At 44.6% G+C, this 24,322-nt stretch overlaps 1 protein-coding gene across 1 annotated transcript; it reads right to left on the bottom strand.

Moving 5' to 3' along the window:
• Positions 1–524: 524 nt before the first annotated feature.
• On the bottom strand, positions 525–24,043 carry c4 (complement component 4). The gene is made up of 42 exons (XM_064302146.1): positions 23,919–24,043; positions 23,661–23,783; positions 23,124–23,310; positions 22,822–22,999; positions 22,647–22,717; positions 22,443–22,528; positions 22,161–22,243; positions 21,938–22,025; positions 21,741–21,846; positions 21,320–21,443; positions 20,931–21,046; positions 20,228–20,404; positions 19,945–20,142; positions 19,433–19,618; positions 19,106–19,255; positions 18,560–18,686; positions 17,855–17,926; positions 17,507–17,710; positions 16,096–16,210; positions 15,503–15,573; positions 15,267–15,406; positions 14,637–14,846; positions 13,676–13,727; positions 13,419–13,502; positions 12,957–13,160; positions 12,202–12,277; positions 11,231–11,387; positions 10,224–10,328; positions 9,765–9,933; positions 8,858–9,078; positions 8,017–8,172; positions 7,647–7,706; positions 7,261–7,354; positions 6,538–6,709; positions 6,016–6,103; positions 5,827–5,901; positions 5,172–5,274; positions 2,934–3,023; positions 2,397–2,489; positions 1,814–1,897; positions 1,552–1,696; positions 525–806 (listed from the first exon to the last, which is right to left on the bottom strand). Exons 2-42 carry the CDS (start codon positions 23,720–23,722, stop codon positions 665–667), a joined length of 5,121 nt encoding a protein of 1,706 aa, XP_064158216.1. The 5' UTR covers positions 23,723–23,783; positions 23,919–24,043; the 3' UTR covers positions 525–664.
• Between the last annotated feature and the right edge of the window lie 279 nt (positions 24,044–24,322).

Below are 24,322 nucleotides of genomic sequence, written 5' to 3'. Positions count from 1 at the left end.
AACCGCACAATAATATTCCAGGTCTTGCCATGGTTAGCAATCCATTCTTCACGTAACTTGTCATGTCGACTGAATTACCTATTCCAATGACCTCTCTTCTAAAATGTGTTGAAAATGAAAGCTCTTGACATACGAAGTTGTATTAGGTGCAATGGCAAGAGAGTCATTAGAAAAAGAGAGAGTAGTGATTTCAACACGAAAGTCCCATCAGAATTGCATTTTTTTGTGTGCTGCTTGGCACAGACTGTTCTGGTGAGACGTTCACAAACAATATTCTCCCGTCTGGTTGCCAAACTTCTCAAAGGGGGCGGGGGTGATCATGCGTATTAGCATAGAGCTATTGTTTTACTGAATCATTTTATATTGTGTTTACAGCACCCCCTTGTGTATGACATTGATACATTGTGTTGTTGCTATTTTATTTATATTATTTATTTATTGATTTATTTTTATTTTTCACACGCAGCTCTTGAGCTCCTATGGTATTCACACTGGTAATAAAAGCACACGATGGTTAACTAACATGTTTTTGCTACATTTATTTCTACATCGTCGTCATTGTAGGAGAGCCTAGCTCTTAACTGAAGGCTCAGTGGTTGTTAATGCTAGAGGCAGACGCTAAAGCCTAGAGCCCAGGGGCTCCCGGGATTTTACTGTTAAAGGGTTAGATGGCACACTGCTGCAGTTCGTACTGCTCCATGAAGGCGTTCAGGAGCTGGCAGGCGTTGCGATTCTTGGTCGCTTGGCACTTCCTCTCCTCTGGTATCTCTTCGACCCACACCTCGTTGCTAAGGAGGTACCTGAACCTACCGGACACACGAGAAACAACCCTTAAGTGTCACTTCACTCACCACTCAGCTGTGGAAAATATGACGTTTTACACATTTACATTTAAGCATTTAGCAAAATGCTCCTGTCCAGAGAGACTTAAGCATCTTAAATGTGTTACACCTGATCCGTTTATGCTGGATATTACGCTGTAGCAGTTCAGTGAGATACCCTGAGATACCCTGCTCTAGAGTACAGCAGCAGTGCTCACCTGGGAATACAACCTGAAAGCTACAAGCCAACGAGTGCCCTACACTGCCATCTTTCTCCTGTTTCCTGTATTTCCGTAACCTGTATCATAGTCTTCACAAAACAGCGCTCTCTGTATAATCGGTTAACAGGTATACACGATGACAGATGACGTCCAAGTTCTTAAATCAGTTTAAATATGAATGTTTAAACACAACTACTGGATGAGAAAATTTCTTTTTCAAACGCACTTCAGAGGTATTGAGAAACCGCGTCTGTTTTCATCCTTCATTCTGGCTATAGTGCAATGTGAAAACTTTAGCTTTATTCAATTCTTAAGCTTTTCCACCGAGTGCTAAAAGGCGTGTGATATTTATGCAATTTTTAAAAACGCTTCTTTTCCTTTTGCTTTTGCGTTCCCCCGAAATATGCAATGTCACGACTTTAGTGACATCAACATTCATATGGTCTGTAATGCCACAGTGGCTAAAACAAGAGGCAATATTCTCCGACTATAGCAACTTAGCAACTTACTCTCCATTGGCATCACGGGTGCGTGTGACGGTGGAGGCCCCGCCCATTACGAGGTAGTCCCTGCCGCTCTTCATTTGAAACTCATCGCAGGACTTCCTCTGAACCAGTTCGCGCACCACGTCTGCGCGGACGGTTTCATCCGGCCCTTTTTACGAAGGAAGCGTCAGGAGAAAAAAACGTTTATGCTCCGGTAAATGTAACAACACCTGCTTTACGGAAAACAAAACAAAAAAAAAACACGATGGATCGCTTGAATACTCACCAATCTGCAAGACTCTGGTGACCGTCACGGTGTAATATTGAAACACTCCATCTTCAGTTGAGTTAAGGACCTTGACCACATACACTGTTTTAAAAAATCACACAAATACATATTTATCAGATGTTCTTACATACAGAAACTGACACCGCATACATTCTTTGCATACAGTTCATTTTAGTGAAGTTATTCAGGTTAAGCACCTTACTCAAGGGCACCAAAACAGGGCAGCACCTGATAATCAAACCTGCAGCATAAGTCCTTTACTACACTCTCAGAAAAAAGTGTTCCAGAAGCCTCCTCTGTGTCTCCATAGAGGAACCCTATCAAGACCAAGACTTCTTCGTCAGGCAAAATGGCTCAATCTGGCAGTTTCACACTTTCCACACCTACTGTACCATAGAGGGCACCGTAAAGTGCTAGAACGGGTTCCCCTACGAGATAAGCCACAGAACCGCTTCTGAACCCTTTTTTTCCTAAGAGTGCACTACCACCAAAGTTCCATCCAGGTAAAACAAACAGCAGGGCTGGATGAACAGGTGACCCCATTCCCTGGGGCGCTCTGCCCTGTTAGCAGTCATCTTACCGTAGCTTACGACGGGAGAGAAACAGGCGTACTCCTTGCGGGTGTCCTCTTGCATGTTCTTGCTAAATGTGACTTTAGTCTTTGGGCAGTGACCTATGGAAGAAAACCTGCATTTTTATCAATGTAAAAAAAAAAAAAACATACATTATATTTTACTGCCTTTTATGTTGTGTTGACTTATGTGAGAAAATAAATAAATAAATAAATATTGAAGTCAATAAATTGGCATCTGAAGTTCTGAACCAAAGCAGAGACCTGAATTTACTGATGAAGGTTTATATCTGTGATTTACTCAAAGAAGAAAACTTGCCTTTTAAGTTGATTTGTGTGAGAAAATAAATAAATAAATAAATAAATAAATAAATAAATTGGCATCTGAAGTTCAGAACCAAAGCGGAGAACTGAATTTCCTGATGAAGGTTTAAATCTGTGGTTAAATGGAAGCAGAATATATTATGTTCCTGGAAAGGCCATTCGAGGCAGAGAATGCCCATGCCTGAGAGCGGAGGTGGGACAGAGTGAATCTGGGAGGCATACCCTCAGCACAGGCACACACGTCTCCGCTGCACAGCTTCGAGAGCATGGTGCTCTTCTGAGGCGCGCTGTAAAACACGCTGCACCTTCGGTCTGAAAAACACGGACAAAACCATCTCGGTTACCAACACATAAAAACAGACAAAACCAACTTGGTTACCAACACATAAAAACAGACAAAACCAACTCGGTTACCAACACATAAACATGGACAAAACCAACTTGGTTACCAACACATAAACACAGACAAAACCAACTCGGTTACCAAAACATAAACACGGACAAAACCACCTTGGTTACCAACACATAAAAACAGACAAAACTAACTTGGTTACCAACACATAAAAACAGACAAAACCAACTTGGTTACCAAAACATAAACATGGACAAAACCACCTTGGTTACCAACACATAAAAACAGACAAAACTAACTTGGTTACCAACACATAAAAACAGACAAAACCAACTTGGTTACCAAAACATAAACATGGACAAAACCACCTTGGTTACCAACACATAAAAACAGACAAAACCAACTTGGTTACCAACACATAAAAACAGACAAAACCAACTCAGTTACCAACACATAAACATGGACAAAACCAACTTGGTTACCAACACATAAACACAGACAAAACCAACCTGGTTACCAACTCATAAACACAGACAAAACCAACTCGTTTACCAACACATAAACACAGACAAAACCACCTCGGTACAACACATAAAAACAGACAAAACCAACTTGGTTACCAACACATAAAACAGACGAAACCAACTTGGTTACCAACACATAAACATGGACAAAACCACCTCGGTTACCAACACATAAAAACAGACAAAACCAACTTGGTTACCAACACATAAAAACAGACAAAACGAACTCAGTTACCAACACATAAACATGGACAAAATCAACTTGGTTACCAACACATAAACACAGACAAAACCAACCTGGTTACCAACTCATAAACACAGACAAAACCAACTTGTTTACCAACACATAAACACAGACAAAACCAACTCGGTTACCAACACATAAAAACAGACAAAACCAACTTGGTTACCAACACATAAAAACAGACAAAACCAACTTGGTTACCAACACATAAACACAGACAAAACCAACTTGGTTACCAACTCATAAACACAGACAAAACCAACTTGGTTACCAACACATAAACACAGACAAAACCAACTTGGTTACCAACTCATAAACACAGACAAAACCAACTCGTTTACCAACACATAAACACAGACAAAACCACCTCGGTTACCAACACATAAAAACAGACAAAACCAACTTGGTTACCAACACATAAAAACAGACAAAACCAACTTGGTTACCAACACATAAACATGGACAAAACCACCTCGGTTACCAACACATAAAAACAGACAAAACCAACTTGGTTACCAACACATAAAAACAGACAAAACCAACTCAGTTACCAACACATAAACATGGACAAAACCAACTTGGTTACCAACACATAAACACAGACAAAACCAACCTGGTTACCAACTCATAAACACAGACAAAACCAACTTGTTTACCAACACATAAACACAGACAAAACCAACTCGGTTACCAACACATAAAAACAGACAAAACCAACTTGGTTACCAACACATAAAAACAGACAAAACCAACTTGGTTACCAACACATAAACACAGACAAAACCAACTTGGTTACCAACTCATAAACACAGACAAAACCAACTCGGTTACCAACACATAAAAACAGATAAAACCAACTTGGTTACCAACTCATAAACACAAACAAAACCAACTTGGATACCAACTCATGAACACAGACAAAACCAACCTGGTTACCAACTCATAAACACAGACAAAACCAACCTGGTTACCAACTCATAAACACAGACAAAACCAACTTGGTTACCAACTCATAAACACAGACAAAACCAACTCAGTTAACACATCTGTTTCCCTTTGCACACAATAGTGACCAGCAATAAGAAATACAAATGCATTTTCACTTGATAGTGAACAGTGCAGTGAACTGCAAATGCATTTCCACTTGATAGAGACCAGCGCAGTGAATTACAAATGCATTTCCACTCAACAGTGACCAGCATTAAGAATTACAAATGAGAGCTATTTTTTTAAAATTCCAGACCAACTGTATTGACACTTTTATCAAGACTATGAATGCACCCTTATGGTGTAATATAATGGAAATGGAGGACAGGTACACCTGCATTCGAGGCACTCACCTGGATTATAATAGTCATAGATGACAGCGCTGGCTGGCTGTACCAGTCCCATGGGCGTGATCTGTTTGGCTCCGAAGGTCACACAATCAGTATTCTCTGTGATCTACAGGAAACAATTCATTAGAGAGACAGACTGACACACAATCTACATACATTAAGTTCTATAAATAATTTTCATGCAGAGGAAAATAGTTCCCTGTATGCATGTTTCTTATGCTATCTTGATATCCGTGTACAGTACCTATCATGTCAAGGCATGTTTAACAGTCTGTTAGAAGGGGAGAGGAAAGGCTGTCTCTAGTGTGCTGCATGCTGGATTTGAGGGTAAAATCCCTTTTCGCACTGCTTTGCTCTGTGATCTGTGATTGCTCTGTGATTTCCAAGCATGATATTGAATATAACTGTGCCAAGAGTCTAATTACATTTGCATATTTCACAATCTAGAGGCTCATTTTTTTCATTCAATCATTATATATTTTGGTGACCTTCACACTTAAATATTGTAAAAGACAATTCATTCACATATAGATGCATACATACAGTACATACATACATATATGCAGTATATAGGGTGAAAACAAAAACGCACTATTATTTTTGGAATGAAGCTGCACCTGAAAGCACTATTAATTGGTGCAAAGGCAGTCTTACCTACCTGATTAAAGTACAGATATACTTTGTTCTTCCCAAGATCGTAATGGTCAATATACTTTTCTGTGCCCTTCACTTGCTGAAAAACAGAAAACGACCCAACTAACAAAAAGATTTACACGGATTGACAAGATTTCAAGAAAGAATCACATACAGCGTCACAAAGGTCATTCATTCCAGGATATTACTGTACATCTTCGAGATCCTGCATGTTTGGTTCCAATCCGCTCAAGAGTGAGATGTCCACTATGGCCATTCCTGTAGAGTTCCTTCCTTTCATGCTGTAGAATAAGAGAGGACGAAGAGCAGAGACTGTTGGCATTTGAAGGAAAAAAGCACCAAATGATCCATCCAGCTAAAACAATGATTCTTACAGTTCTATGATCCTGACCAGGTTGGCACCCTGAGGCTCATCAGTAGGTCCACCCAACGACTTTGCTAATAAACCTTTGCTAAAAAATGGCCAGTTAACTGCTGAGGAATCAAGAGGTAGGGCACCAGCTGGAGGTGGCAGTTAAAGCCCATTCAACCAATCACCTACAGCATAATGCTGGCTAAAATCTGGAACGCCCAATCATATTTCAGGCAACAAACCTCACAAACTGTAACATCCCCTTACAGGCTAACATCAGTTTCCTGACTAACTCTGGGGGGTGGGGTGTGACTATTTGGGGGGGGGGGGGGTGACTACATCACCTGTCACCTAGTGACGCACCTGACGCAGACCGTGTAGATGAGGGAGGTCTCCCTCTCTGGCTCTGAAGGGGCGTGGCGCTTCCTGCGTGTGCGCAGGTCGAACCACTCCACCCTGTCCATAGGCTCCTCCCTCGCCTCCCCCGCCTCATAGTTATAGTAGTCATCCAGGTCCGGCTCACCATCCACAACCGCTGTAGACCCACAGCTCCATCAGTTCAATCTTAACCAGGGCTGCCTGACCCTGCTCCTGGAGATCTACCTGTTCTGTTTATCTTCACTCCACCCCCCTAACAAAACGCACCTCGTTCAACAGCTAGAGATCGCGTTGAGCTGCTAACTAGTCGAACCAGGTGTGCCAAATTAGGGTTAGAGTGATAACCCACAGGGTGGTAGATCTCCAGGAACAGGGTTGGGCAGCCCTGCTCTAAACAAAGCCAAGGGCACTGAAGCCTCCTCAATGTACTTTACACTGAAATAAATCACTTAGACACAAATAGTAAGATAATATACAACAAAGAAGCATGTGTAAATGCAATGACCTTGCTATTCGATACATTCCAAAAGGGTAACACACACAACACAGAATTTTAGCACAAAATGGCAAACTATGAAGAGGTTAGTCTGCTTGGAAAATAGTTGTTTAGAAAAGAGCCTTTAATCCTCATTTTCCACTTCTTTTCTACTATAAAACAGCACATGCACAAATGGATTAACACTTGACATCAGGTAAAAAGTGACTTACGCTGGTATGCAACCTCCCCTTCCAAGCTGACGCTTAATTGGTAATAATCACAGTACAAGACAGCCCTTTTCATCGACCTATAGGTCTGAAGGAGCTATTGAGAACCACAAGAGAATATATTAGAAAACAGGATAATCAACTGCATGTTTTGTTCTCTTAATGATAATTACATATTTTGTGTATTAAATGCCAAATGTTCCAAGAAATGGTGCAAAAACAAATCCATCCATAATCTATCCCCGCTTATCTTGGACAGTGTTGGGGGGGGGAGCCTATCCCAATGTGAATTGGGCTAGAAACAGGAATACACTCTGGACAGGCCACCAATTTATCGCAGGGCGCACACACCCTGGAGCAGAAATATTCACAAGAGAAAACAAACCTACCGACAAAGTTCCATTTCCTGTACCCGTGACGTCAACGGTAACTTTACTTCCTGGTGTGGCCTAAGGGAATGGAAGGAGTGAGAGAATCACAACAAATAACCAGCAATCAGGGCATTAATAAACAGACCTTAAGCAATGGAGGGTTGGGGGGCTGAGGTCCATATGGACCACTTGACCCCTTTTATAACAGCTAAGTGGCTTAATGTTCTCACAAGTGAATTATATCCTTTATTATTATTATTATTATTATTCTTTTTATAATCCGAAATATAAAAGTTAATGACAGTACTTCTTCATGCAGCATGCAGGGAACAATACTGTTTCCGGGTAATTAACAGGAGACACACCCTGATTGGCTGAAGAGTCTCACCTGGAAGGAGGGCTGGGTCAGGGCATTTCTCTTGGTGAGGCGCACCTTCTCCCTCCTGCTCTTGCTCAGGCAGAGCTCCACGTTGAGGTCCAGGCCCTCAACGTCATTGATTCTCCCACTGAGCGCGGCTAGGGCCTCCAGGGCCACAACCGTGTCCTGAAGAGAACAGTGTCTGACGCTCACTGCGCTTGGACGACTTCATCTTTCACCTTTCACCTTTCACCTTTCACAATCTACAGGCTGTTCTTTCAGCCTCCTCTGTGGCGGCAATATGCTATTGGCTGCTTTTGCTCCAAAACACTATGTAAACATCTTAAATACTTACACGTATATTTTTTTTAAAAAGAAAAGAACTGCAGGTTCAGATTGTAGAAAGGAAATAGAACCCGTGGAGAAAGAACCTGCTCTCATATCAAACTGTACCTGCGTGGAACTAAACCTGCGCTCATATATAACTGAGCCTGTGTGGAACGGAACCTGTGCTCATATATAACTGAGCCTGTGCGGAATGGAACCTGTGCTCATATATAACTGAGCCTGTGTGGAATGGAACCTGTGCTCATATATAACTGATCCTGTGTGGAACAGAACCTGTGCTTATATATAACTGAGCCTGTGTGGAACGGAACCTGTGCTCATATATAACTGTACCTGTGCGGAATGGAACCTGTGCTCATATATAACTGAGCCTGTGTGGAACGGAACCTGTGCTCATATATAACTGAGCCTGTGTGGAACGGAACCTGTGCTCATATATAACTGAGCCTGTGCGGAATGGAACCTGTGCTCATATATAACTGAGCCTGTGCGGAATGGAACCTGTGCTCATATCCAACTGTACCTGTGTGGAACGGAACCCGCCTCCATACTGCCTTTGCTCAGTGAGCCACCTGGCGATCTTCGTGGCGTGCTGCAGGTCCTGCTCGTCCCTCGACAGCGCCGCCAGCAGGGCGTACGCCGTCGTCTCCACGGAGATGGAGTCGGCCTTGGGGACCTGTGTGGCTTTCTTCTCCCCTGCCAGTCTCAGGTTCTCCTTAGCTTCCCAGTGGCAGGTGCCCTTTGCTGGGGTGAACAGTGCAAGGAGAGGGGAGCCGTGTGAATCCTTCCCATAACTGCGCAATCATACACCTTTAAACCTGACTTCTGAACGTCTCTGTATTCAGTCACTGTTCACCGCCCAATGCTGACGCCACCAGACGTTTCTGAATGGCAATACCAGTCGAATTCAAGAATTAGGAACAGTCAACACAGACGCAAACACTTGTCAGTCAGCAGGCAGCCTCACGGATGGTGCTGTCTTAGTGCTAGCGTAAGGGCTTACCATTGCAATTCCACATGATGCTGGCGCGCACAAAACGGCAGAGATTGCCCTTGTTTTTATCATCTGCCGGTCAGAAGCATTTATTTCACTCTGTTGTTTTAAAATGTCCAACTCAGTCCTGATGACCCTCCAGGATCACAGGGACACTCTAAGCTCCACCCTCCCTCTTCCAAAGCCCATATGCGCTCAAGCCCCACCCCATGGCAACGCACCCCCATGCCCTCGCTACCCCCCCCCCTAAACCCTAACCCCCATGACCAAGCCACCCCCCACAAACCCCCAATCCCTCCAGCCCCCCGCAAACCGCCCCACCCCCTCAAGCCCCTCCCCTCAACCCCTACCCTCCAAGCCACCCCCCAAACCCCCCAACCCCTCCCAACCCCCCCCCCCCCAACCCTGTTATAATGGTAGGAGGTGCAGTGCTGACCGTCGTCACACGTGGCCATTTCCCTGAGTTTGCCTTTGGCGCGCGTGGCAGCGGCGCTCCCTGGGGAGGCCAGAGAGAGGGCGTAGGCCGTGATCGCCAACGCGAAGGGCCTCTGCAAGGAGTCCAGCTTCCCCTCCAGGTAGTCCTGAGCCTGCATCATCGCCATTCTCTGAAAGAGGCACATCGTCATCGTCTACAAACCTGATGCAATACCCTGAGGTGGAAAATCCAGGTTCAGAAAGTAAAAAAAAAAAATGATTCTCTCCAGTAATCACCTGTTGCAAATCACATGGATTTGCTAATTAGTACAAATCTTCAGCCAGGTAGGTAGAACATATTAGTGAGTTTGTAGGTGGGAAAAACACATGGCAGGACTTTTACTTTCTGACCCCTGGACTTTCCTCCTCTGGCAATCCCCTGGGAGCAACAACCCAACAACAAACTCTGGACGGGAATTACCGTTTTGGTTCCTTCTGCGGTGGGGAACACGGGTACGGAGTGCACCATCGTCACCAGCACAAAAGCCGTCAGCGACACGTCTCCTTCAACCCCTCCAACTCCGCCCTGAGACAAAGCCAAAGATGATGTTGAACACAAGAGGAGGAAACCATGCATTTTCAAAAAAAAAAAAAATGTATCTGTGGGGAATCTCAATGTTTAATTACGACAATGACTGAAGCTTTGTTACGTGTCTAGTGTAATAATCATACTGTTAGTAACAGGAACAGTGTCAGTCCTAGTCAGTTTAGTTTAGTGCATTGTCAAGGATGGCACAAAAAGTTAAAGTTAAAACTAGAAATACCGCCTCACAGTTGTGTGCCTCCGCCAACCAGTAGCCAGTATGGATATAAAATGTCATCAATTCATTTTATCCTATTAGACATTTGTGTGAAACTTTGTCATAATTAACGTATGAATTCTTGAGTTATGGCCAAAAACGTGTTTTATGAGGTCACAGTGACCTTGACCTTTGACCACAAAAATCTAATCAGTTCATCCTTGAGTCCAAGTGGACGTTTGTGCCAAATTTGAAGAAATTCCCTCAAGGCGTTCCTGAGCTGTTGCGTTCACGAGAATCGGGATGGACGGACAGGCGGAAGGACGGACGGACGGATGGACAACCTGACAACATAACGCCTCTGGCCACGGCTGTGCCGTCGCGGAGGCATAAAAACTTATTTCCATTGTGGTCCTTGATGGTAAGCAATAGCAGTGGAGACAAGATGACTACACAACAATGTGGGTACACAACAATGCAAACACAATTTATAATTTGCAATCGAAGAACATCTGGAAAAAATAATATCAAAATATAATTACATCCATTTTTAGCTGCCTAATCTATTCAACTTGCACTTTTTCTAGCAAGCAGACTTTTACTTTTGGTCTCTGATTTGGCAGTGTAACATCAATGGGTAACACATTACTCACAGTAATCTTTTCAAAGGGAGTGGACTCCACAATACCTGCATGGTCCGGTCATAGACAGGGTTGGGATCAGTGAATGCCCCATTGCTCTGCTGTTTGGACACCAAATAAGAAACAGAGCGCAGAATGTAGGAGTCTTCCACTGCTATGATGTCTCTGGCACGGGTCAGCTCTTTCGCAATGAATGCCGTCAACCTGCCAACAAACAGGCAAATTCAACATGAGCTGCGATGCCGAAAACAAGCGCCATCTCACATGGCATTCAGCATCTGTAGGCGAAAGGCTAACTTCAAACACCTACCCCCCACCCCCACCCAAAAATCATAATAAATTCCAACAGCGTAGTCACTGTGCGGGAGAATAAGACTGCATGCAAAGGTGGTTCAGGTAGACTACAGAGGCCTGATGGACTAGAATGACCAGTGCTCAGTGAGACATGGAGAAGCCCCGCCTCCATATTACTAGTATAGTATTAGATTAGATTAGATTAGATTAGATTAGATTAGATTAGATTAGATTCAGCTTTATTGTCATTGTGCAGAGTACGGGTACAAAGCCAATGAAATGCAGTTAGCATCTAACCAGAAGTGCAAAATATAGTATTATTTACAGATAAGTGCAGGAAAAGTAAGTACTACAGCATAAGTGACGCTATATCTTACAATATGTACAGTGATGGACAGCGGCGAGTTACAAGTTACCAAGTATATACCACCACTAGCACAGTCAGTCAAATTCTGCACCGATACTCTGGATTCAGTACCAATCTCTGGGGTGTAGCCAAACCCTGGAGCAGTGTCTCAACAAGACACCAGCAAGTCCTGAAGGCGTCTCCGTTCCTTTACCTTTAAGTCATTATTTATAAACAGCCTCAGGAAATGCATGGAATTTAAAAAATATATAGTGTTTTGGCGATTAGGTTTCTAGCCTTTCGTCATCGCTGTCCGTGGCGTTAGCACAGGTAAATCTGGGTTAAAATCACTCGGACGGAGGTACGGACGGAAATTACCAAATGCTGCTGGGAGTCGTTTTAAAAGCCCCATACGAGCCATCGTTTTTCATGTGCGTCAGGACCGTGGTGTAGCCTGAATAGAGAACAGAGATTAAGACATTTTTTAACTTATGAGTCTTATGGTGTTTTAATATTCCTGTCTCTCTGATGCCACAACACCAGCATAAATATCAACAATAATACCGCAGATATACTGTACCAGGGCCTGTATCACAAAGCATGGGGGTGTTGAGAAGGTTTTGGGTTTTACTGGGTGCAGTCATCCAGCTCACTCAGTAAAACCCAAAACCTTCTCAAACCTGGAACATGGACTGGAGCAAAAAAGAGCTGTTCTGGGTTTTACTCAGCGCAGCTATCCAGCTAATCCTGCTTCATGATACAGGCCCCAGGTATGGTTCCATTTTCTACAAAATTACAAATGTTTGATGAGAAGAACAGGCCTTCCAACACAACCCAAGGGTGTCTGCTTTATACCGTATGACCCGGCAAGATACTCCATGCATTATGCAAAAAAAGACAACACCCCTCCTGCTCAGGAAAAAATTTCCCTTTATCGAGTGTTCACCAGCATTGCTGACAGACGATGCGGAAACCTGTCCACAAACACATTAACAGCATGTTGTATTCAGCTGTTTGTGAGGCATAGTGAGCGCTGGGCTAATATTGGCCTGATGACCAGTGGCTCGGGACGGGACGGGACGGGGGGGGGGGGTGTGCTCTCCTTTTGGGAGACGCGTGGGAGCAGGGCTCACCGCTCTGGATCATGGCCTTGGCTTCGCCCCTCCGCTGGGGGCTGAGGAACAGCCACTGGTCGGTGGCGTCCAGGTACTTCATGGCGTTGATGGCCGGGGACATCTTCACCATGGTCTGCTCCGCGCAGCCGGTGGGGAGCTCTATGAGCCTGTCTATGCCCTCCAGGTTCAGGCAATTATCTGCTGATTCTCCCATGACACCACCTTAAGAAAAAAAAGGGGGGGGGGAGGGGCACAGGGCAAAGGAAGTTAGGGGGTACCCACTATAATCATCTGAATACTTGTCAGGATTTCACAGTTCTTTAAGGAACTCACAGTGAAACATGTTCAGTGCAGATGCACTAGGCCCCAAGCCGAGAAGACTCCCCAGCCCTGACTTTTGTGTTGGTACTTCAATTCGGAGGGGGGGGGGGTGAAGCCTTTGCCGTGAGAGCTAGGACTAGTTTTTGGGGACACCCTCACCTCGGATACTGATGGAAGCTGCAGACTCCAGTCCCGGGATGGCATCAGCGGGTTCTGGGATGTCGATCTCCAGCACTTTAGCCCCTGGGAGACGCACATGTGTGTTAAGTGTCACAGGGCTGCGTTAAAAGAATCTTTTACCAGCTCCACGTTATACTCCTCATTCACGTGTGTCTCTCAGTGCCTAATTAGTCTATTATTAATTAACATATTATTAACACGATGACTACATCCTGAATGCTATCACACCACATTACCTCTGGCCTCAAGGCTGTATTCTGTTGGCACAGAGACAAGCTCCCCTTCACCCTGTTGGAATTGAAAGCACAAGAACCATAGTGTTAATAATCATAATAATAATAATTATAATAATCATCATAATGATGATAATAATAATAATAATTCAAACTGCTTTACCATAACCCATAACATAATGCACTGAGCATTACATCATTCTTTAGCACTAGCCTAATATATATATATATATATATAATATTATTTCTGTCAGGACCACTGTCATCAAGTAGAACTTTATTGACAATAAAGGCAATACAGTTATGTTTGGCGGTATGGCTCTGTTCTGGAGCTCTCCCGCCAACCACGCAGCCGCGTGGATAAGGCCGGAGAGGCCAGCAGCCAAACCCCCTCAGAGGGGTACCACAGAACAGATCCAGCAGCAAAGCAGTTTAACACATATGAATGGAGCAAATGCAATTTCTTAACACATAAGGAGGAGCAATACAACTTAACACTAGGAAAGGAGAATGCAAATTCTTGACACATGGGGATGGAGCTGGGGTGGTGGGAGGGATTTACGAGCAACGGCAGCGCTGATGCAGGAGGAGCAGCGAATGAGTAGAGGGAGGCTGTTTAAGTAGACCGCCCTGTTAGTGAATGTACTGTGATAGGCGAACATCACTCAGCTGAGCCATCAGCTGATTCGGCCGGAGCGCTTGACTCTCGTGACCTGCCAGAACTACGCGATGCTCCATATTAGCCCAATTTATTGCTCTGCCAAAGCAAATATATATATATATTCCCTAAAGAATAAAGCAAGAAAGCATCAGGCACACAGGCACTCAAATGTGATTTTTCTTTGAGAAATCTTTCATTTTTATGCTAATGTTCTAATGTCTTATACTGAGAGAGAGAGAGGAACTCCAGCGCTTCAGGGAGAGGGACTCCCAAATCCACGGTCACGGTTTCAAAACGACGTACCACCACGTTGAGGTACTTCTTTATCTGGTCGGCCGCGCTCTGGGAGGCGAAGGCGGTCATGTGGATGGGGATCCTGGCCACCTTCAGGGGGATGACGGTGAAGTACACGGGCACCGCCGAGTTCGCCGGCACGCTGACGGTACGCACGCCCGCGTCCCCGCCGCCGCCCGCGGTGCAGAGTCCCTCGGCGGAGGCCATCTTAACGGTCACCTGCACGGGGGGGGGGGGGGGGGGGGGGGGAGGCGGAGTGTGTGACGGAGCACACGGCAGAGCCCCGCGCCCTATCCTGGACCTGTGCCCACAGCCCAGTCCTTGTGAAGGGACCTTTCAAGCATTCTGAATTCCTAGCACTTTATAACATGCCAGTTACTCATAATACGTAATAAGGGCAAATGATAACCGTGCATTATTAAGGAACTACTCCACAAAGCATTAGTAATCGCATTGCATTATTCTCCTTTAAAATATAAAATATATAGTTAAGAAAAAAAAGAATTAAAAAAATACAAAATAAAAAAATACAACCTTTTCCCATTTTAACATTGCATATTGTAACCATGTGTGAATCGTTATGGGGTTTCGAGAAGGGGGTTGCCAGTTGAGGAGGAGGTTGCCAGTCTGGAGGATTACCTCTAAGGGCTCTGTCTTGTAGTTGTACACCACTGCTTTCACCTCCAGCTGCTCATTCCTTTTCACTGAGTAAGGTAGTTTTAGTGAGACAAAGAAGTCCTGGAATACTTTCAGCCGCTGTGGTTCAGCCACACAGAACCCTGCATCACACAAAAAAAATATATACAATAAAATTTAAGCAATTTTATTTCAGACCAATGTCACAGGAACGACAGATGATGAACCCAACGCCTTACCCTTCCCTTGAGAGATTCCAATAGTTTGAATTTCCCAGGTGGTGATGGAGTCTGGAAGGTTATCATTATGTCTACAAACAAAAGGATATATTAATCAGATATTAACATTCACATAATTCTAAATAGAAATACAATATCTAGCAGGTATCTCTAAACAGCAGTTCTGCATTTGGGGGGGGGGGGGGGTAGATGTAGTGGGTACGATTCCAAGGGCCCTGATTGTGTAGGGATGGGGTGGCCTGGGGTTATGGGGCTCAATGTTACGTCTTTTCATGGAACACTTGGCTCTAAACTGAAGCTGCCCAACCCTGCTCCTGGAGATCTACCGCCCTGCGAGGTTTTCACTCCAACCCTAACAAAGAACATCTCATTCAACAGCAAGAGATGTCGTTGAGCTGTTAATGAGTAGATTCAGACGAATTAGAGTTGAAATGAAAACCTGCAGGATGGTCGATCTCCAGGAACAGGGTAGGAGGTCACCCTGCTCTATACGCACTTGACCTGGTTCTAAATGACTCTAGACTTTGGTGCCACCACAGCAGAGTTAGAGACCGGCGTAAAGGCTCTGGAATGAAAAAGAGAGGGCGGTCTACCTGACAGTGCCTGAGGCATCCACATGCTTAATCTGCCACATCCAGCTCTGTGGGAAATAGCTGCGGAGGTGGATGAAGGCCTCGTTCAACGCGTCCAGGTTATCGTCACCCCCAGCTGCAGGTGAACAGGTGAACACACGTCAGCAGAGGCCAAAGACAGACCCTTCACCGGCGGGTCCCAGAGGTGGAACATCCAGGTCCAGAACTTAAAAGTCCTCCTCAGTAATTAACCTGGATTTCATAATTAGCACAATTCCTCAGCCAGGAGGTACAGCTAATTAATTAGTGAAATCGGCTGGCTGAAGGGTGGAGGAAACGCAAGGCAGGACTTTCTCACTCCTGGAATTTCACCTCTGGTTGAACCATACAGGCGATAATGAATAAGCCATAATCTGAATCTCTCTTCTCCCCCCACCCCCTCAACCCCCGCCCTCAGAACTAGGAGAACTTAATGTGGCAGATCTTTCATTTGCGAGCACCCTGCAATTTTCACAAAGAATGAGAGACATTAGGAAAAGCCATAAAAAGAGTAAATGGCTGAAACTAGTATGAAGATAAAGCAGATATTATGATACACCAGAGGAAACGATACATCTCAGGAAAATGTGGTTCGATGAGAGAAGGCTGCGCAAAATGATATAAAGGCACACACAGAGAGGAGGGAAATAAAGAGAGACAAAGAGAGGGATGAAAGAGAGAGAGAACTCGGATCACAGATTCCTCCATCAGACTTGGAGTGAGCAACAAGGATGAATAAGCCATGGCAGATACAATGAGACCCAGTTAGACCAGGGGAAGGAGTCGAAGTAGTCCTTCCAATTTAGTCATTTCAGGACATGAATTGAACTTAATTGCATTAACAGGAAAAACCCCCAAGAACAGGGGTTTTTCAGCTTTTCTGATCGAGGGATCCCCACACAGGCTCAAAGGCATCCAGAAGACCCCCATCACAAGTCGAAAAGAGCTATATTTTAAGAAAATATTATATTCTCATATATTTTTTCCAAATCTATGTATAGTCATTGGATATCAAGTATAGGCAGGGACCCCCTGCAGTACCTTCAAGAACCCCCAGGGGTTTGCGGTTCCCCTGTTGGAAACCCAGGCCCTAGAACACTATGGACATTTTTTTTGGCATTATGGGCATTTTTCAATCGATAAATTCAAATTTTCCTGAATTTCATGTAGTAACTGACTTGAGGTGGAGTTTCAATTCGGTCACTCCATTCCAAGGCCAACACAAAAAAACGTTCTCGCAATGTTACTGGAATGTTTAGCGAACGCTACAACATGGGCACTGCTGCACGGCGGCAGCGACGCAGCAACGAGAGCGTTTCGCGCCGAGCTGCGTCGCCGCTGACCCCAGGCCCGACAGAGAGACGCGGCGCCGTCGGGAGCAGGAAGGAAGTACTTCTGGCGACGCTCTGCCTCCTCTGGGCCTGCCGGATCTTGTCGCGGAGCGCCGCGGCGTCCCGGCAGCACTGCAGGAAGGCCTCCTGGCAGGCGGCGGAGCGGTGGCGGGTCTTGGCCTGGCGCTGCTCGCACGTCATCCGCAGGTGCAGCCGCGCCCCATCGTTGCAGCACTTCCTCTTCTCCGGCTGGTTGTACTTGTTCACTGCAGGGGGCCGGAGAAAAACACGGAGGAGAGGGGGTCAGGAGGGGGTCGGGGGGGGGGGGTGGTTACGCCAAAAGAGGGCGGAGCGCAGGCGGGCAGGCCGAGCTTGCGAGTGTCAAAAGCGGCGGGTGGCTGCGGGCGCACCAATGGCAGAGAATTCCTGGGAATATTGCTTCGCTGTCGCCCTCTTCTGTCTCACACTGTGGCAGCTCAAACCTGCATGGAAGGAATTAAAAAAAAAAAAAAAACATCAGTCAAGACCATCGCTACTTTGAATGTCATCATTACACAGTGTTCGGTGATAAAGGGATAGTTCACTTTCTGGATTAAAAAATGAAATTATAAAATATATATATATATTATATATATATAATATATATATATATATATATATAAAACTGATATATTTGTAATTGTGAATAAACACTATAAAATTAATCTGTTCATGTGTACAACCTGTGGAACCATAACATTGCTGAACAAGCTACTTTTCAGTTGAAATTTCCTTTGTTAATTTTTCTTTTTCTTTTGTTTTAAATCACAAACCAGATTACGGATGACCCCTATACCAGCCACAGTAACACAGGTAGTCAGAACCATTTACAGAAATGTGGAGTTTCCTGATTTGATTCATAAGAGGTACTTTAGTTGTGTACAGCCTAAGTTTTAACCTTTAAGGTGTTCTTAACTGAAAATTGTAATTCTGATGTCACAAACACTACTGGTAATTGAAAGCAGTGAAGTTCTAGAACACAGTTCCCTGCACCCCTGAGCCGACCCCCCCCCACACCCAAGTGGGCATCCATCCCTGGTTGAAAAGTTCTGCATTAAAGAAACACTCTCCCTCACCTGTAGCATCTGGTGCTTCTGCAAAGCTGGAGATGAAAGTGAGGCCAGCGTCGGTGAGAACAGACCGATGGTCTTTCCCTCCGCCCTTGGAGCAGGCCAGGTCATACGAGTTCATGTAATCAAACATCTGCGTAAAACAGAGGGAAGAAAAAAATTCAAGCACGGAACAGGGTAAAATCTCAAATGACCTCTAAACAGAGTGTAAAAGAGTGCAAGTGGGTTCAAATGTACTATGCAAGTGCTTTATACCAAGCATTTTCACATACCGTACCATCTTAATGTCCACTAGTGTACTATTTGCATAACTTGGTTTATTGTTCAATTGGGTAACTTCAAGTTGCCAGTCTAGTTCTTGTAGAGCTCTTGGTTTCTCCCTTATTGTCTCTCTTGAGAACATACTCTCCCCCTATGGGGAGTCATACACTTATTGTACACCCCTGATCTTCACACTTGTGTCAGCAGGTTGCGGGAAAGGGGGGGGGGGGAGCTGGAAGAGTAAAGTTTTAGATGAGAAAAGGAATTTGGTCTGTGGGTAATCAGCCCTACCTTCTGGGCAGTGAGTTTGTTCTGTTTGTTGAGAATGTACACTGCGGTGTCCACGGCAACCAACGCGACTCTCTCCGCCTGGTCTGTGTGAATCACTACATCTACATTTGCCCCAGGTTTATATTCCTTCTCAAATGGCTGGATTCGCACCTAGAAACCCAATAACACAGATATGCCACATTACTGTAACACGTACATAATGACATACACGTACACAGTATGTATGTATATACCTTACCAGGTGGCACAACTGAAAAGCCAAGGTGTGTGTGTGTTTTTTGTTTTCTTAGGTAATGTGGTTCAGCTGTGAGTCTCACTGTTTCATACCTGGCCTTCGCAGACATCTTCCACGTCCACCCACACTGAGTCTGCCACAAACTCCGTGGGGCCGGTAAAATAATAGGCCAGTACGCGGAACGTAGGGACCAGGTCGTAGCTGAATGGCAGACTGATGGACGTGACCTCTGACCTTTGCACTTTGTCCATCTTAACCACTCTGCCCTTGCTAAAAATCTGCAACCACAACGAAGGAGAAAGATCACGATTCACTTCACAAACGTTATAAAATGGCGGTGCGTGCTGAAGTCCCACGTAACAAGAGAAGGCAACCCTGACTCTGAAGTGCTGGAGTTACTTCTTGCATTCGAACCGTTGGCAGTGTTATTCACATCACTGGATCGATTAGTAGACTAGATGGACTTTGCTTTCCATGCGCTCAAAGTAAACAGTGCTGTACGGTTATATGAGTCGAGCAAAATCTGCTAAATCTGAAGACCTCCAGCAACAGGTTTGCCTGACTCTGGTGTTTTTATGCAATAACAACGAGTCCCATATCTGACCATGTAATAGATGTGCGTGGGCCTTTTTCGTCCAGGAGGTGTGATGTCTCTGAAAGTCACTTTCATTTCCTGCCCCTTTTGTAGAACGAGGTGTGGCACCTCCACACTCAGGTAACTCTTGCTTTCGGAGCTGGTGGCGGTGGCCGTCATGTGCGCGTCGCTGAGCACGACGTCCTGGTCTTCGCCATTCGCGAACACCTGTGGTGGGTAGAGTTCATGCGTTTAGTGACGCTCTGTATTTGCTGACTGTCAGCGTGCCGCCTGTTCGGAGAACGCACAGTACCTTGATGTCCAAGGACGCTGCCAGGCGGGGAACTTTGAACTGGAGAGCGACCTCCCCATCGTTGTTTCCTGATTTCTCCGTGATCTCAATCCTCTCTGTGATCTCCCCTTTGGCCTGAACTGAGGCTTTCACTAGCAAGCCTGGGGCAGGGGTCCCATCAGGGTAGGTAGTAGTGGCCTGTAAACATAGTGAACAGTATTTGTGTGTGTATGTGTGTGTGTGTGACTGTGTGTGTGTGTGTGCATGTGTGTATGTGTTGGTATGTGTGTGCAGGCATGTGTGTGTGCATGCGTGTGCATGTGTGTGTGTGTGTATGTATGTGTATGAGTTGATATGTGCGAGTAAGCATGTGTGAGCGTGTATGTGTGTGTGTGCGGGTATGTATGTGTATGTGTTGGTATGTGGACATGGACGGCGTGTAGCACAGTGGGTAAGGAACTGGGCTTGTAACCGAAAGGTTGCAGGTTCGATTCCCGGGTAGGACACTGCCGTTGTACCCTTGAGCAAGGTACTTAACCGAAATTGCTTCAGTATAGGCCTATATCCAGCTGTATAAATGGATACGATAAATGGATAAAATGCTATGTAAAAGTTGTGTAAGTCGCTCTGGATAAGAGCATCTGCTAAATGCCTGTAATGTAATGTAATGTAATGTGCGGGTAGGCGTGTGTGAGAGTCCATGTTCTAAGTAAGGGTCACCTACCAGAATGGAGAACATTCCCTCAGGTGTGAAGTACCTCTTGGTTTTTGAGAGGTCTATGCTAAAAGGAGAATTCACTATCTTCACTGAGCTGCTCTCAGCCTCCTCTAGCTCTCCGCCTAGAAAAACGGAAATGAGGAAGATGAAGAGGAAGATCAGAGGGTAATCCTTTATCTAGCTACCATTTGAGAGTTTTGCCTTCCCATTTGGGAGATTTTTTTTTTTTACCTCCCTGTTTTATTTGTATTTTTTTTACGGGCTCAAGCTAAATGATTTCCTATGCCCTGTCGGTCCCGTGAAGCATCTTTTTAACCGTGTCTCTGTCCAACAGCGCAACACAAATAAAGTTGACTTTAGCCGAACTGAGGTGTCGCTCGGTTTAAAAGACTCACTGGCGGTTTCGAGGACCGTAACCGCGATGTAAACGTGACGGCCTTCGATGTCGGCGTTGAGACTTTCCGCTTTTTCTCGCAGGTCCTTCGTGAGGAGCGCGATTTCGGAATTTCCATCCCGTATCTAAATCGGAGGGTAAACCGCAAACGCCTCACACAGAGAGGAAGGCTCCACTGGGAAATTTTATTTTCAGTTTTAACATCTTGTTCTCCAAAATCTTACATCTGAGATGGTAGGTATTCTTGTAACAGTGTCAAAAAAAAACTAACATTTGAGCTAAGAGACAGTAGGGCATTTTCCCTCAGGAAACCATCATAAAACCGATGGCTGAATGGTGACTAACTAAGCACCTACAGTGAAATTAATGAATCCATTTCTCTGTGAAAAGCAAGCAGCGTCTATATGAAATGTTTTACTCACAGCAGTCTGTTTTTCAAGGCCTGGCAGGAAGGTTTTATTGCCTTGTTCATCAATAATCCCAAATCTCACGTAAGCGATGCCATTGACACCCTTGCCGTAGGTGTACCTACAAACACCAAACAACGACACAAAGGTATGCAGGATGGCCAACAGAAACATACCCTGCTATCATGATGCCAATTTCAAAACACAGCTACCTTGCAGACACGCCAAATTTGAATGATTCGTCCTTCAGCAGGTGGTATTTTTTAACCGGCTCAATCTTCACCTCAAACGACGGAAGAACTGAAACCGTTACAAAAAAAAAAAGAAAAAAAGATCACATTATAACGTTAAGTATAACACGCTACACGGGAAATGTTTTTCGCGTTTCTGAGAAATAAATCCTGGGAAAGACGGCACTCAGTCAAGTCACCTTACCATATTCCCTGACTTCAAACTCCACGGAGGTGTTGGACATGGGCAAGTTACTGAACGAGGCAACGATTTTCCAATAGCCAGCCCTTAAAGAAAGATGTCAAGTTTTTGAAACTCGAATGAAATATAAAAATGAACAGTGAAATAGAATCATCTCTTTTTTTTTTTTTTTGTCTTTTCTGTAACTCAACCCTGCCATAAACCCCCCCCTCCACTCTCCCTTCCCATCCAAATATGATAGTATTCCCTTTTCGTGTTGAGTTACGGTACACAACAAAAACTTACGGCTCAACACCAGGGATGTCCACGTGTCTCTCGTAAATTTGTTCTGACTTAACGTCTCCTCTGTATACCATCAAACCCTTGGAATTCTGAGGAGAGAACATCGGCCGTTTTAGAAGAGTCGATTCAGTCGTGGACCAGGCTTAATGACTCAGTCGAGAATAGGTGCTATCAATGGGGCACATATCATACATGACCTCTACTTACAAATATTTTTAGGTTGATGGTCTCGTCTGTGGGCCTCATGTAATTGTCTAATGTGAAGATTCTGAAACTTACTGGAAATGGGGTAAACCATAAATTGCAACGACCGTTGACAAACAAATACAGAATAACAGAACAAAGAAAAAAGGTGAAAAACAATATATTAAAATATTTTTACCTGTTTCCCCTGGGTTGTAGATGGGTTTGTCGGTCTGGATAAAGATGTAGCCCTTTCTGGTGGACAAAAGGCAAGTTGCCCTTTTAGGTCCCCCAAAAACATCGTTCCCCTCTGCCACCAGGTGGACATAGGTTTTCGTACCTTGAAACTTCACATCCTTGTACAGGTCTGGCTTGACCTAAATCAATTGAAATCCAGTCATCTGATTTGACAAATTCTCATCTCGACAGCCACTGAGGTTCAAAGAAAGAAACAAACACACAGAACTCACATTAAATGCTTACATGTTAAACTATGTCTACCTTTAGTTTGACCACTGCCTGGTAGCTGTTGCCTTCAGTGAGTGTGACGCTCTGTCTGTCTGACAGCACATTGTTCTGATGCTCAAAGTACAGTGTAATGGTCACAGGCTTGGTGGCCGCATGGAGCTGCACTGTCACAGTCTCTTCCACACCCACATGAACAATGCTCGGGACTGTGATCAGATACCTGGAGACACACACACACACACACACACACGCACACACGCACACACAAGCAAGCACAAGCATGTAAATAAACACACGTGTGAATACACACATACGTGATCCCAATACATACATGCAAACATATATGCACGTAGATGTGCGTGTGCACGCACACACACGCATGCGCACACATGCACAGAAACACACACAGATGCGCACACACACAAACTCACACACACACAGAAATGCACGAACACACATGCACACACACGCACACACACATACACACACAGGATTACAGATTATGAGATTACAGTCAGAATAAAACAGAATAAAAAATCGATCCATATGGGAATTTTAAATGTTACTCACGGTGGCGTCTGCGCAGTCACAGCAGCCAGAGCAGATATGATGAGGAGAATGGCTAACTCCATCTCCACTGCTCAGCAGAAGGAAGTTCTGGCTCTTCTACAAACTCAGTTTCGCTCCAGTATTCTGCACAAATACAAGTATTTGCTTTAAATCGCACGCTACGCGTAATGTTCAAAAACTAAATGAGAAAACATAAAGTCATAAAAACAGCCAACTGGAAGTAATGCGTAAAAATAATAAAAATATTCACTTGTTTACCTGTCAGCTCATGAGCTCTACCATATACTGTCAGCTCGACTGCAACGAGGTCATCAAAATGAGCTCACTGCCCAGGGTCCCTCAATTCCAGCACAAAAGTTGGCAGGACAGGGGGAGTTTTGCAAAAAGGGTCACATGGTTTCCCAGAAATCACACTTGTTTCTGCCCCCCCCCCCCCCCCAAAAAAAAGATGAACAACAAAAAGGAAAGCACACACAGATGTTAAAGAGATATCTCCACAAAGGTAAAATCGAGAATTTACCAGAAATTAAAACCACAACATCTATGTTGTATGCCAGAATCATAGAGCCCCAATTCAATAAAAGCTGTGCAGGCAGGCAAAAATACATTATACTACATAGTTATAGAACAAAATATGTACAGGAAGTCTACACTGTCTGTGT

The sequence above is a fragment of the Anguilla rostrata genome, chromosome 12 (genome assembly GCF_018555375.3).
Source record: "Anguilla rostrata isolate EN2019 chromosome 12, ASM1855537v3, whole genome shotgun sequence".
Lineage (NCBI taxonomy): Eukaryota > Metazoa > Chordata > Actinopteri > Anguilliformes > Anguillidae > Anguilla > Anguilla rostrata.
This window is presented reverse-complemented; position numbering and strand designations above follow the sequence as displayed.